The 16152-nt window shown below is 40.4% G+C and overlaps 1 protein-coding gene across 1 annotated transcript in view; it reads left to right on the top strand.

Moving 5' to 3' along the window:
- The first annotated feature begins 3152 nt into the window (after window positions 1–3152).
- MYO5A (myosin VA) overlaps window positions 3153–16152 on the top strand; it is a 70295-nt gene continuing 57295 nt past the window's right edge. The window contains exon 1 of the mRNA XM_029958683.1: window positions 3153–3286. Within this exon, the coding sequence (XP_029814543.1) occupies window positions 3225–3286 (62 nt within the window). The 5' untranslated portion in view covers window positions 3153–3224. The remainder of the gene's footprint in view (window positions 3287–16152) is intronic.

Genomic DNA, 16152 nt, shown 5'->3' with positions numbered 1-16152 from the left:
TTCTCTTGGGATGTAGGAAGTGTATGTTATCTTATAAACTAAGGAAAATAGAGTTGGCATGCCAGCCTTTAAAAACCTGATCCTTTGGCCACGGACATCCACCTTGCAAACTTCTCCATCAGTTTCCAGCGTGAGTAGAGGTTACTTCCCCTCTACAAAGATTATTGCCTTAGAGCTCTGCCTGCAGGAGGGACTGCATTTGCCTCCTTAATCTCACTCACACATTAGCCAGGTTAGTTTAAATACCCTGTGAAGGTGGTTTCAGCTAACACAGCTGATGTAGCCCAAAGGAAATTAAAACCACTTCAATCCACCAAGAGAATCAGGGTAACATTATTCTCAACCAGCAGAACTAGAACTGAAATGCACGGATGGATGGATGTCCAAGGCCCTAGAAATGAATTCAACCATGCTGTCTTAGTGTAATATGTCAAATTGATATTAAATTCTTCAAAATTTCACCTTGAAGTAATGCAGACTTTTAAACAGAAAACCTGATTTCGCAATTTCAAGACAGCTTTTCACCAGCAATTCAGAGGTGATTTATAACTTTGCTTTACTACTGGGAATATGAACTGAGGAATTAATGAAGGAGGTTGAAAAGTAACAAAGGAAAATCTGCTTACATGGAAAAACTGCTATGGCTGTGATGAGAACTCAGTGAATACTGTTGGTTAGTTCAGATTAGTAAAAAGTACTGCCTGCTGTGCAGGAGAGTGAATTTTAATTTAAATTAATAAATTATTTATGTTTATGTCCAATATGGCCTCAGATGGGTGAGTACGTTCAAGATAAAAGAACTAGATGCACCTACTTTGGTTACATATAAGAGGAATGGCACAAAGAGTAGCCAGAGTTCAGTTTAGTGTAACTGTAGAAACAAAAACACACATAAATCTGATTTAGGAAAGGCTATATTTCTTAAAATAGCAATATGATTTAGTGGAGATAAAAAGAAGTTATATGTAAATTAATCTGGATTATAGCCCTGTGAGACAGACTGATTTCAAAGTTCTGCAGGAAGCAAATAATTCCTAATTCACTTGTTTTGGTTATTTCCAGATGGTAGTTGCTCGTTGATTTTACAGATCGCTACTGAAGTTAAATGTTTTATATGATGGAGACTTGTCACGGGGCTGCTTTTTTCGAATTCAAGGGTTTATTTCTGCCAGCGTAGCCAAAAGCAGGAGGGAATTGTCTGAAGTCTCACACAGATTTTTTTAAAGTCTCTTGGATGAGACTTGCAAGCCTGGGAGGCTCAGCTTGGTGGTGCAGCCGTACTTCATTTTTTACTACTTTTTCACGGTTAGAATGGGCAGATGTTAAACATCAACATGGAAAATATTCCTCGAGTCTTCTAGTACTGAGGTTGCTTCCCCTCCCTAACCCCCCTCTTATATTCTGGGTCTTCATTACAGCACTAGAACTTGGCATAAACGTTTATAGAGACTTTTCACTGGAGTTCCTGAGTCATTTCAGTGAAGTCATGGCTGATGGAAAAACACAGCCTCTCCCTGCATGGGCGTGTCGAGACATTAAACTTGCCTTATATATGAGGAAATAGATTGAGATCTCTCAGATCTGTTCCTGCAATATATTCTCTTGTTTATAATGTTTTTGCTATGGCTTGTGCTTGATATATAAATGCATGACAGGATTTAAAAATGGGATAATGCTCCCAGCAGCAGTGCCAGACTGTAGATGCTTTCATTTCCCTTCTCCCAGTTTTTCGATGGAAAATTTCTTAGATAGACATCACAGCACTGTGATCTGCACAGAGCAGAGAGCTGAGATCTGCACTGAGGAAGTCTGTGCATGTAAGGCTGAATTTCTAAGCAAATTTAGAAGCGAGTTGAGTGCTATGGAAACGTTTCTGGTGCAGGTTCTTCGGGGATGGCTTGTCCAAGGCGCATGTGTATCTGGCTTGCTGTAGTCACTGTGCAGCCATCTGCACCTGCATTGTCACTTTTAGGCACCAAAACACATACATGTAAGAAGAAATTATATTTTTAAAATGTCTACAGTTAAAATTAGAGTTTCTATTTCCCCTCCCCCTTATCACACTCCCAAGGTGGGGAGGAATTGCCATGTGAGGAGAGCACAGCTGGGTCTCACATGGCAGTGATCAGTGTTTTCACCCCTGCATGGGGCAAATAAGTGTTCCCTACCCATTGTAAATGCTGCAGGGGAGAGATGTGTAAGGAATCTTTGTCAGATTATTCCTGTTGGCAGGAATAAACATTTCTCATGAAAAATAAAATGTTTCCAAAAGCATTTGAGGTCTCACTTTGTGTCTAGGAAGTTTGTACAGAGTAAGACTCAAGTTTTCCTGTGTGGAGAGAGTGAAATAATGGCATGAGTTCAGAAGTGCTGTAATGATGAATGGTGTTAACAAAGCCAGATATGTGTTAAATTGGTATGGAAAATGGAAGAAAATGGAAGGTGTAAGTAGTTACACACGCAGATGTGTAAGGTAAATGTTTTATGAAGCCTTCTAGAGCTGTAATTACCTAATTACATGACTTTATCACACTGTGTTAGCCCTATGAAATGTGTCTACTGTTTGGATTTTCTGATCCCTTTGAGCAGGAGGTTGTCCTGCCTGACTGGCAGAGGTTACACCATGTCTCTACTTTGTTGCTTGACACAAAAACTGAAAGAGTTATTCCTGGGCACTGTACAACAGCTGAAGGGTTAACATACATCACATACCCGAACTGGCAGTCAGCAAGGTCATTATAATTCACAAATCACATTATCATCTGTAATTCACAGTAAAACACAGGGAAGTACAATGCACATGCATTGGTTTTCTGCACCAAACAGGCAGTGTTTCAAATTAACACATTCTCAATCTGTTTGTTTTGTGCATGCTAGCTTTAGAAAAGGCAGATAGAGAGAAAACGTAAAAAGTTGTCCCTGATGTGTTTACCAAAGGAGAGAGGAAGTAAACTCTTGTGACACTTTTTATACACAAAACTGTAGTCAATAAATATCTGTTGAAGTCAGTAATATCAGATCCTTATTCTTTAGTTGGTACTTTTAGAAAGGTTTGAACAATAGTTGATATTAAAGCCATTTTTGGTTGCATTTGTTTTGAAACAACTATTACTGATTCCTTTTGTTTCATTTCCTTTGTAGGTATTGTTTTAGTGGCCATAAATCCTTATGAACAGTTGCCTATCTATGGCGAAGATATCATCAATGCATACAGTGGCCAAAATATGGGGGATATGGATCCACATATCTTTGCAGTGGCTGAGGAAGCATACAAGCAGATGGCCAGGTTTGTACACCACAAGTCTTTTAAGTCATTGTTTTTCTGAAAGGAATAGAACAAAGTTGCTGGCCAACGGCCTTCTCTTTAATTTGTAGCTTGTGAAATATTTTGCAAGATCCGTCTTTTATCCAGTGCTTTAGTACATTTCACAAGAGGATAAATTGCCTAAGTTAGTGAACAGTAAAGCATTATAAGTGCTGTGGAGTTCATGGCCACTGACAGTTAACAGGAATTACCACAGATCTCGTCAGTGTTTAGGGCTAAAATTAGCCATGTGCTTTATATGGTTATGTTGTTTTACTTTGATTAGCAAAATGAGGAGGTACTTTTTAATCAACAGTGGATTATTAAAGAGAAAAGTGCCAGATTCTTGGCTGTTTTGTATTTATATGTCATACTGACAAGAGAAAAGAAATCACTCGGCTTATGAGTGCTATTATAGGCTCCTGGTCGTGTTGGTCATGTCCCAGCTACGTAATCTGCCTGGGGCTGTTGTTGACTAGAATTAAGAGGGAGCAGAGGGACGATGGCACAGAGCGCCTGAAAACTGAGTCTCTAAGGACACTGTAACAGCTGTGCAGGAAATCCTCATTTCTTTAGATGTTGCATGAAATGAACTTGTCACCCAAGGGCGGTGGTTATCAGAAACTTCTTCTCCTTCACCCCAAGAGCCTGCAGTTTGGGGAGCTTTTGAAATATTTCGTTTCTAGGATAAAGATCTTTTGGGCTACTATGTGGACTTTGGTTAACAAGATGGTCCCTGGTATCCTCACTGGATAGCTGCCAGCTATTGATACAGTTTTCCTTGTTGACAATATAGCCTGTGATTAAATTAATCGAGTAAAACAGAGGGATATCTCTGGATTAATTGTGATGACCCTTAAGCTGTACTGCAGGTGGGGGAGGCAAGGGGAGAATGGATTGAAAATGATAAAATCTTCATCTTTGAAATTAACTATCTGTTCATTTAAGAATCTGCATAAAAACTAGAATGAATAAAATGCTCCCTAGGCTGTGAAGTTAATCAGGTGTATATGTGAATACAGTGATTCACAATACCCACATAATTGATAATTTCAGAAGAAAACAGTACAATGCAGTACAGCATTTTATGCAAAAGAGCCAGTGTTTCAAAAATACTCTTGTTGTGGTTTAACTCCAGCCAGCAACTAAGTACCAAACAGCCACTCGGTTACTCCCTCCCTCTCCCGCTGGGATGGGGAAGAGGAACTCGTGGGTTGAGATAAGAGCAGGTTAATAATTGAAATAAAGTAAAATAATATAAAATAATAACAACAGCAACAACAACAATAATGAAAAGGAGAGAGAGAAAAAGGGATAAAACCCAAGAAAAAGAAGTGATGCACAGTAAAATTGCTCACCACCCGCTGACCGATGCCCAGCGTGTCCCCCAGCAGCCCTCAGCCATCAGCTGCTCACAGCCAACTCCCCCCACTTTATATACTGGGCATGACCTTCCCCAGTATGGAAAATCCCTCTGGCCAGTTCGGGTCAGCTGTCCTGGCTGTGCTCCCTCTCAGCTTCCTGTGCACCTGCTCACTGGCAGAGTGTGAGACTCTGACAAGTCCTGGACTTCAGGTAAGCACTGCCCAGCACCAACCAAGATGTCTCTGTGTTATCAGCATTATTCTTGCACTAAATCCAAAGCACAGCACTGCACGAGCCACCAGGAAGAAAATTGCCTCTCTTCCAGCTGAAACCAGGACAACCCTACATCTGCACTGTCGAGTGGCAGAGATATTTGCTTTGCTTCCTTTTTGCTGAGAAAATAGGCATACAATCTGGTATGGAAATACAAAGGCAGAACTGTGTTTAATGACAGGCACATCTGTATCATGGCTCTTTCATCACTGCTCTTTTATACAGGCTTGCTGCTTAAGTCCCTCTAAAAGCTCCACAAAATAATTTATTAGCCTTATTTTATGTCTGAGGCACAGTACAGGGACCATGTCAGTAAGGGATGTCATCCAAATTCCCAGAATTTTCATTCTTAATATTAACCAGTGGAAGTAAGAGGTTGAAGAGGGATCTCTCTCCACTGGCTGACTCTACCACTGTGTGAAGGGGGTTTACCTCTCACTGGTGCTGAAATTTCAAGCTGCTGCATTGCCTGTGTTCTGTGGCCTGTTAGCTGGAACCTGTGCAATGGAGATGTCTGTCTGCCATCACTGGCATTCTCTGCTCTCAGGGGAAGACTCGGGGGACTGAGATTTTGGCTGGAGTTTCCACTGTGGTTTTTCCTTTTTGTTTTAACTGCCTGCTCTCCAGCTCTTGCTGCACCCTCTGGCAATTCTGTCCTGAATAACAACAAATAAGACGCGGTAGAAGTTCATTTTTGAAACAAGTGATGAGAAATTATATAACCATGGAAATTATCTTAAATAGTCCTTCTGCATTATTTAATTAATTCCTTTGTGTGACTGCGTGTTAGAAACAATTTGTTATTCTTTTATGACTGACAGTACTTTAACTTCACCAATACTTTCTACCCTCTGAACAAATCACCTGTTACTTCTGAATTGTGACGTTAAAGAAAAAAAGTGTGCAGTTTTACATTTCTGCAGCTGGTTATTTAAAAATGAAAATCAGATTGTCTGTGACTGTTTTATTAATGCTTTAATAAGTGCATTGAATATTCATATGGTAGCTACTCATATGGCATTAATCTGCATTTATGCATGAAATTGGTGAGATTTATTTTTCTCTTGTTTATAATATTTCCTAACTCCATGTTTAAATGATCACTGGAATAATTAGTCATGATGCTCCTATCCGTAAGGCTTCAGGGAGCTCTTCTAAATATTTACTCCTTAGGTCTTTTTGTTAATTTATAATTTAGTGATTTAGAATTTGTTCTTTCCAGCTCCATTAATTTATCTGCTGTGCTGAGAAAGTCCTTCTGTGTGCATGGTTATAACTAAGTGATCTGTGTAGTCTTCATCTGAAGAAAATGCCCCATGGCAGCAACCAGGAAAGCTAGTGGTTGCACCAGAAATATTTGCATTGCATGCTCAGAAAAATACAGTGCAAAAATGTTGACCACTGGAATGCCATGGTTGGAGCACACATCTGGCATGAAAAATGATATTCAGCAACTGCTTGGGGTTAACTGCAGTGTAAAGCAGCACATAAGGATACCTTTGCATGTGACATTTCTTGTGCAGCGGGAGCCAAATGACGTGGTATTTGTGGCTGTGGGGTGGTGGGCCTGTTTTAGCAGCCAGTATTGCCTCTTCCAGCAGCAGTTCCATCACCAGTTTCCAGTGGAGGGTTAGTGGAAAGGAACAAGGCTCATCTGTGACAGTGTGACATAGCTGACAGTGAAATAAGTGGTTACTGTTTGCTCGGTAGCTTCTTGTCTTTTTCAGTGCAGGAAGATGTGTACAGCTCTTTTAAGACTAATCTCACTTGGAATTATTATTTCTTTTCTTCCCTGCTCTTCCCTTCTCATCTGTGCCTTTGTACCTTTTTCCTTTTCTCTCTCCATCTCCTGTGGCTCCTCTGCACAGACTGACAGCTTTGTTTCCAACACCTTTCCTCTGCTGTGCCCAAAACAAGCAGTGAACTAGTTTCACAACTGCACTTTAATTGTTAGACTTAGGTTTATGTGTGCTTCATACTTACCAGTAACTCTGTTGGTTTGGGTTGTATGAGCCTCCAGACCACAGGTGTGAGGGTTTGGAGCAGGTCTCTTCCTCTGTTTTTTTTTTTGGAAAGCATTACAACTTCAGTAGGAATCATAACCATCAGCAGGGGTGGCTCATTTTCTTTGTAATTCAAAGAAGCCTCCATTTTTAACTGTATGGTTTGCAGTAAGACACTGATGATTATACTCTTGAAACTGTTAAGAATTGCATGATACCTGCATTAATGTATGAGACTTATGATTACCAGTGTCCTAACACTATTAGGGAAAGAAGTTCAAAATCACTCTTGCACAGGATTCCTTCCCCTGCCTAGTTAAGGGTATATTGCAGTAATTAAGATAATGAATTTTTTTATCAGAACTTTGTTGGTCTGATTCGTTCCATCCTACTTGTGGTTGATGACAGATAGAGCAGATTCAATTTAATAAATTAACTGTGAGATTTCCTTCTGATTAATTAGTAAAGTTGTCTAGCATCATGCAAGTTGAAATAATGTTTGCAAACAGAATTACATACTGATGAGACCTATATAAAACTTAATGAATACCAGTGTGAAAAGCAACAGTTTTTAGTGTCAATTTCCAAAGTTTTGCTTTTTTCAATTTGGACAAAATATAATGATTTATTCAATGTTAGTGTGTATCTTTTCATTAAATTACCTGTAATCAGCAGGTTGCCTCTCTGTTTTGTCAGATTTTCAGCATGTGTCTGATGGCTTTCACCTACAGGAAGGTTTTTTTTCTGTCACTTTTTGTTCAAAAGAAAGCTTGGTGAGCTGTTGAGTAGGTGTTTTAAAAGCAGGTGACTTGACTGACAGTCTTCAGTTACCTTAGGCTCCAGTTACCTTAGGCATCCCAGCTTATCCCATCTGATCAGCTGCTGCTTTGCTTCCCAGTGATAAATGGATACTCTGTTCTCCACTGGTAGAAGTCAGGAAGGGGATGATTAACAACAGAATGAGAGCCTGCTGCAGTGGGTGCTGGACAAACATACAACAGCCTTCTTCTACTTTTGGCCTTGACATAGGACTTCTTAAATTAAATATCTACCTTGAAAAGAAGTGGTATTTTTGGGCTTATGACGTTAAAATTAGAATGAAAAGGGGAAAATGGTCCTTTCTGATGAGATGATTTTGGAGTAGTCTCTAATACTTTGGGTCTGACGTTTCGTGGTGTTACAGGTACAAGACAGCAGGTGGGGGAATCAACTTGATATAACATAAGGGACCTACTTCTCTATGCAGTGATTGTTTTTAGGCAACAAAAGGGTTGAGTATGGTCCTAGCTGGAAGCTGGAGTTCATGTGAGGTGTCCTGCCGGTAGCTAAGCAATGAGCTTTCCTAAACTGTTGCAGGAGCGACCTCTGACTAATCCCTAGATAAATCAGTTGCATAGTGCTGGCTCATCTTTGTGCTCCTCTGGAGTGCAATCTGTCATGGGTTTGTAGCATGTGCTGACCTCAGTTTTCTTCATTTGCATGTGTTGGGAGATGTTACTGACAATTCATGGTCTTTTCCCCTTTTGACGTTTTTACAGTCAAGAGCTGTGTTTCCTGGGTACAATTACAGTGGCAAGTGGTGCATTTTTTTAATTAAAAAAAAAAGGTGCATCTTCTGGTCGTGAGAGTATTACAGAATGCTTTCACCAGACTCTTGTTGAAGAGGAGCAAAGATGCTTAACAACCTGAGGTGTTTTGGAGTGGCTGAGTTTGCAGCTGGAACAGACTTGCGAGAAATCAGGTTATGCATAACAGTAATATTTCGCTTTTGTTTGACATGTTCCATGAGCAGATTTCAGAGTCCTCTACAGAAGAGATTAGTATCATTATTTCCATTTTGTAAGCTGAAATGGGCATGGGGAGTGGGAAGGCAGCTTTGAGTTCAGCAAGGCAGCAAAAGGAGGGCACAGAGCCCCTGAATTGAAAGTCCTGGTCCTGCGTCTGATGCCTCAATCACATCAGCTTGACAATAAAATACTTGAGAATAAAGTACATAACTGATAGTGCAACAGTTCAGTTCAATGCTTTCAGTGTACAAAAATGAGCATGCTGTACTTTTCATGCCTTCCTTTCCTGCAGCATTAAGGGGTCTCTGTGCCAGGTAACAACCATTGCGTAATAACATTTACTTTCACAGAAGACTTCATGTGTTCCAGGCACTTTACAAACATTCACCAAAGTCTGTCTCCTCTAATACTAGTGTATCAATTTCTGCTTGTTTAGCAGTCGAGTAAGGCAGAGGTGGTGTGCTGTGGCTGTGCCTGGATCAGCCCACAGTTGGTCCCAGGCACTGAGCTTCCAGTCCCTGTTCTCTGCTCAGAACATCCTTTTTTCTCCAGCAGTTAAAGATGTCAGTGAGAAATGCTGCTAGGCTTAAAAGAACAAGCTAAACTGGAAATACGTTTATAAATGTGATTAAAGAGCATGTTTTATGGCATTGATGCTTCATGCCTATTAAAAGTGAATGATTTTACAAAGAATTCATTTACTGCTTAGTCGGGAGCAATTGTTGTGACTCAAGGTTGCAGCTGGAGAATCCTCTGAATCATTAATGCATGGCACCTATGAAGACTGGGATGTGTCAGGCGTGTTAGATCCAGATAGACAAAGTAAACCGATGGGTACAGGGTGTGCAGGTGCAAGAGACCCAGAAATGTGGCTGCTGTTCTGTGTGAGAAGTGACACTTGCTCCTGGGGCGAAAGCACTAGTGACTCACTTTTTCATTGCTTTTGTTTTCCCCCCATCACAGAGCAGGTTTGAAGTGCTTTAGTCTCTGATAATCATCCTGAGCACTTACATAGCACTTTGCACATTCTGGACGTTTTACAGTTACTTTGTCAGTCCACACACCAGCCCTTTGAGGGTGGAAAATGTATCTGTGTCAGGCCGCACCTTTTGGGATGTGCCAATACAAGTGGATTTGGAGGCTTTGGCGCTGGGAATGCTGTGATGACACTGCTCTGCAGGCAAGGAGGGGCTGTGCCTGCTGTTCAATGCAGCACTGCAAGAAGGAAACTTCAGAAATTAAGGGAAAGGGTTTCCTGCAGTAGGGGTGAAGGTAGAGCGCTGGGATGGCACTTGTCAGGGCTGCCTGGTCGCAGGGAAGAACTTTTCCAGAGGAAGGTCACCTCCCAGGGAGAGGAGCTCAGCAGCAGTGGAGAGAATGGCAGGGTGTACCTGTGCAATGTGGGCTCGAGGAAGAAGTTGGAAAGTAAGAGGACAAAGGAGGGTGCTTTCCCATGTTAGGGAGGTCACCACCCAAATCCAGAAACAGGGAATAACAGAATTTATTTAGGGCTGCAAAGAGCTGTGTTATTAAAGTAGTTTGTTCAGAAGGTTGATGAAGGACAAGATGTTGCCTCCTGCCCTCGATGTGAGAGGTGCTGGGAAGGCAGCCTGGAGCTGGCTGCTGCTGCTCTGCATCAGCCCAAGAGCATTAGAAAACTGCTGAATGAATTCTTGCTTATTTATTTATTTATTGAACAGTTAAATTACTTCTGTTTGAAAAGCAAATCCTGGGTTTGTAGAGCTGCCAGGTTTTATAATGGCTTCTAACAGATGCTGCATGCCCTGGGCTGAGTTTCAAAGGCCTTTGCGCTGAAGGAGTGTGGCTGAGCAGGCACAGCCTTGTTTGCTGCCACACAACACCACCCTTAGGCAAAGGGGAAGCTAAATATATTGCATTGACTCGTGTTAAACCTCCCAGCACTGGTGGGTTTTACAGCTGCCTTTTATTTTAGGATTAGTGTAGAAGCACTTTTGGTCTTTTAGAAAAACGAGTAACTGTAACAGTGGGAGCATCACAGAAAAGTGGAGCAAAATGGCCCAAAGAGTGAACCTGGGACTTACCTTGGCAGGGGGCTGGGAGGACAGATCTTGGGGAGAGCACAGACTGATGAGTCTGCAAAAAAACCCTCCTTGTATCTCTCCCAGACCACATTTTGAGCTGAAAAAAGAAGTGTGTCCTAGGAAAAAAAGTATATTTTGGTTTCAAGTTTATGATTACTGATATTTTTAGGAAACACTCTATGTCAACATTTATTGAAATCAGACCTATTTAGTGAGCCTTCAGATGAGTTGTGCAAAACCTTATTCATCTTATACCATGGATTTGTCCTTCTGGTGCTTTATTCTTTTCCCTGCATTTGTCTGCTGTGCATCCTCTTTCCTGCATTGGAAGATGCCAGTCCCTTGGAGACAGTGCTCCCTTTAGCCTGCTGGGCCTGGCCACCTGCAGCTGGGAAGTCCTTCCTAAATTTCTTAATGAGTTAATCAAGCTGCTTTCTGTGAAGCTCACAAAACATTGAACACTACAGAGAACTCTTGCCTTTATATTGATACCTGATGAAATCTGATGGGTTTCACAAAAAGGAGTTCAAAATCTGTTCTGTGGGTAATTATTCCAAGACTGAATGAGCTATTTGGAACATGTGCATTATTAGATGTATTTTTCTATTCTGTGATTCTTTGATCAACAACAGTACTTCTGAGTTATTTGTGAACATCAGTAAAGCAGTTACAATGATATTTAGTACTTTCACACTGCTTTTATTGTAAGTGGCATTGTGTAAACTTCATTTATTTTGGCTTTGTTATGAGAACCTCATGGAGGGAAAACAGTAATTATTATACAGGTTTTTTTAGTCATGCTCTCAGATACAAAGACGTGTGAATGTTCTAACTGTGGATACTGCAGGTTATTTTAGTCATATGCTGCCACAAACATGCAATGGGGATGCTCAGAGATTGCAAAAAATAGAATGTTTACTTAGGTCAGAGTTCTGTTTGTATTGCTGGAGACATTAAATCATGTCAGATGTATGTATGTGTATCCTTGAGGGGTTTGGAAATCTACTTTATGGTGTAGAATGTATAGCATGAAACAAAGCTTAAAGCAGGTTTTTGTTGGTCCCTGGTTAATCCTATGGCTGTCAGAGCAGCTGCAGCTGATGGAAGTGCAGCAAGATTTCAAACCTTGACAGCATTTCAGAGTGAATCCTATCTGACCTTCTGACCTTTCAGCGGTGTCATTAGTTTTTAAGTTATTTTCTTGGGTTGTTTATCCTGCTACCATAATTTAGCTGTAGGATGGCAAAGCACTAAGTTCCTTTTCTGTCTTCGATGGGTATGACGCACATCGATGTTAGTGGTAATTATGTGTGTGTGATGAGGACAGGATCTGTCCCAAATGTTCCCTGAGTCACAGGTTCCTTCTCTAGGAGTTTATGTCAGGTACTTTGATCATTCAAAATTCACTGTTTTGAAAATGTAAAGCAATTTCAGACTTACAAGTCTACCTTATCACCACACAACTGCAGTAGAAGAACAGCAGTGAGATAAAGAAGACCAGACTGTCACTGCTGGATTAAGTAAAAGCTATTTATTGTGCTCTTGCATTGAAGCAGTAGGAGATTTCAATGTTTGAAGATCACAGGATCAGGCCTTTAGCAGCAGTTTGTGCTGTTTTGAGTTAAATAAAAAACGAAACTGTCATATGCAATGGGGTTGGTGCCCTTAGCCATAACCTAAACATGTTTATTCCAAAGGAAAAGAATAAGTCAGTAGCAACTTCACAAAAAAAAAAAAAAAAGGGTAGTAGATTTATTTTAACCTTTAGCACTGAAGCAGTAAGGGGGGAAGATGTCCTGAAGGTGGTGGCCTTCAAATCACCCTGACAAAAAGCTTCCTTAAAAACATCAGCACCTTGGCAGTGTCCTCAAGGTTAACGAACATAGATGATTTAGGATCAAAGGCAAAGTACTAATGTTCTTCTCATCAAATTGCCCTGTTATTTCCTCTCTTCATGATATATCGAGGATATTACACTCTGATCTTTTCTGCCAATCTCATCTGTGCTATGACATTGAGACAACTCAACTTTGATGTAGTTCATCACAGGCGAACATTTCAAAGTCCATATCAGAATCTTTTAAAATCAGCTGTTAATGATACGCTTTTGCCAGGGAGAGATGCTGGTAGCTTGGGTAGGAATGAATTGCTAGGAATATTGAGATTGATATCAATAATTCCTGTGTTACTTTTTTTGTCAGTAGTTCTATATTCCTTTTGTTTGTTTTCCCAGGATGATGTTTTTGTGGTGTGTGTGCTTATATACATTTATTTGACATTATTTGCTGTGGAGTCATGAGTCTGAAAGACAAGATCAAGTGGTACATCCGATGCATGAGTCGTAGGAAGCAAAAAAAGCACAAAAACAGTCTTGTGCTTTGATGATTAAATTGAATAGCTCCAGGCTTCTTTAATCCCTTCTGAAATACTTATTGATGGAGAGGTTTTTAACTGTTTTAGTGTTCCTGCTTCAGAGAGGAAATTTCAGTTGGTATAGAGGAAGAAGGTAAACAAAGGTATCTGTAGGGATTTTTCAGTCTATATGTCTTGATTATCCTGATCTGTTTGGACAGTTTGCTGTGGAGGTAATGGCTTTGATGCAGTAAGCTGTTTTGATTTTTGTGGGAACCAGCTTAAGTGGGTGCAGTGATCTTGAATGAAAATTGTTTGAAAATTGACAACTCTGCCTTTAATGTTAGTAACTTCAGTGTTTCATTTCTTGCACTGTTTTTTCTTTTTTGCCTCAATTTTTCCATTGGTCAACTGAAATCATTAAAAGCTGCCTTGGATGATGACAGCTATCAATGATCAGTCAGTGTTGTTGCAGCACTCTCTACACATTGAAGGTGCCCAGTGACAGTCTTGCTCTTGCTTCCAATTTATCTGACAGCTGTGACCTCATGGGAGTAGCAGTTCCTTCATCCTGAGCTCTTCTGAAAGCATCTACCATAGATTTCTGTGAAATACAGAATTAAAAGTTAGTAGTAGTCACTGCTATTAGAAGCATTGCTTTAGGATATATGTACATCCTCAACAAAAGCTGTTTCTCACCTCTTGAAAGCAAGGTTATTTTTTTAAAACCACTTGCTGGTTTCTTGTGCATCGTCGTTTCATTCATAATCTGCAGAACCCTTTTCTGCATGTAAGGTATCTCAAGTCAGTTTGCTGCACTCTGTTTTCCTCAAAGCTGAACCTCCTTTGAGCAGAAGCTATCTTCAGTGTTAAATTTTGCAGCATTTTTTCAAAGCATGAAAAAGCCCTGCTGGTATGTAGGCTGTAATCTCAAGCTTCCAGGAGTTAGGTAAGTCTACATCTATTCTGCTTTGGCACTCTGACAGTGAATTTCCTCAGAAACATATTGCCTGTTGACAGAATTCTGTAGATAAAGCAAAATTTTCTTTAAAAATACCACCCTGTGCAAAAATCTGTTTCTGCATTATTTTTGTCATAGATAACAGTACTTTAAATTATCAGTTATTTATTCTGTAGTGTGTTTTCACTCTTTTATTTGTCAAGAAATAGCTGTTACCCTCACATGATTCCTAAAGTATAGGCCTGAAAGAACTATATAGAAGGTTTCCGATCCAAGTCCCCTGATCCTGTAAGCAATCTCGGCCTATCATTTCACATTCCAGCTTGTGAATGTCTGGGCCTGTCATCTTAAAATGGAAGTTTTAACGTGATTTTGTCATTCCTTTATTCTTCTGCACTGTTCAGAAATGGCAGAAGCTGAATGTAATCCTGACCAATGCCTGAGTATAACATGAGGTGTTTCCATGAGTGATAAACTGCTCCCAGTCAAACTCTTTCAGTGTGCTGGGGTTAAATACCTCTTTTCAGGATAATTTGGCTTAGTATTGCTTCACTGTGACGTAGTTCTGTATAGCAGGATCTGATTGTTAAACACTTTGGGTTGAAAGAGGACTGCTCCACCTCTCATCTCCCAGATTGCTTTTCCTCATTTCTATTTGTAAAAGCGTAATTAAAATCTTCCCTCTACTCAGGAGTAATCTTAATTTTAAAATCATCTAATTATGTGTTTTATGCAGAGAAACAACTGCAAGGAGATGAAGTATTGCACAGATAATGGCTTGTGGCATCTGGCTGCACAGTGGTGTCACATAAAGCTGCTGCCCTACTTACTTGTTTCATTGGCTAAAAGTTTTAATTATAGCTTTTTTTTCTGACTGGTGACATGTTAAGTGCTCAAAATGTCAGGTCAAAGGTCAGGGGCTAATGGTTTAACTAAAAATAACTCTAAAGGTGTTATTTATACCTGATAAAGAACTCAGGGAGGATGTTACTTTTGCTTTGTAGAGATTTTTTTCCTTTGTTTTGTTTGGCACTTTTTAAATTTTGTTTTGTCTTTAGTGCAACCTGACTATGGAAATTTAATTTGACATAAGCAGAGGTTATATTTTGGAAGGACCACTGCTTATAACAAATCATTAACGATAATTCTCACTACGTTTCATACATTACCCGAGGTATTTTGATTCTAGTTTACTTGTTATTTTTCTTTTAAATTTGGCGTTTTGTTTCTTTGAAGTTTAATGACATAAAAGATCCCTCTGCTGAGCTGGCACAGCTGCCTGGCAGGACCACTCCACCCTCCTTCTTCATAGACTAAGTGTCTTGCTGCCTGTGGTAGGACATGTGTAAGACAAGTCTTCCCCGGGGTTGTGGCAGCAACAGCTCATCCCCTGCTGCTGTGGTGTTTGTGTTACATTGTCCTTTCTCCTTTAAGTGTCCAGCGTGATCTTGGGGCGTTTTGTTGTGTTTTCCTTTCCCTCCGCCAAAAAGCAGAAAGAATAATATGCTCGAGGATGGCCACTCTAGTGTGTTAAAGCAAAACAATGGACTAATGTCCTGTTGAAGACAAGAGCAGCCCTGAGCGTGGATGGAGCACTGGTGAGAGGACGCTGAGGGAGCCCTTTGTTTCTCGTGATGGCTGTAGCTGCTGCAGACAGAGAGTCATTGCAGAAGAGACAGCAGCAATGTTTTCAGCTCACACAGGGCGAGCTGTATCTTCCCTAGGCAAATCTATGAAATGTGTGTATGTACTTAGTAATATAATAATGAATCCCTTATTCCTGAGCACATGAATGAGTGCTAAGGAGGAGAGTATATCTTCGTATCTTATGACATGGGGGAAGGAAACTCTAGGCTAATTAGCAACAGTATCCCCAAGGGGAAATTATTTCAAACTCATTTTTTCGTCAGTGTCTTTGTAAATATCAAGATCCCGAGAAGGGAGTAGGGGCTGCTAAACCAGTGTGCACTTTCCATGCTCCCACACATGTCCTTGAGGGATGTGACAGTTAGGATGAGACACCTTTACTTCCATGTTTGGAACA

The sequence above is a fragment of the Manacus vitellinus genome, unplaced genomic scaffold (genome assembly GCF_001715985.3).
Source record: "Manacus vitellinus isolate BGI_N305 unplaced genomic scaffold, ASM171598v3 scaffold_16_pilon, whole genome shotgun sequence".
NCBI lineage: Eukaryota > Metazoa > Chordata > Aves > Passeriformes > Pipridae > Manacus > Manacus vitellinus.
This window is presented reverse-complemented; position numbering and strand designations above follow the sequence as displayed.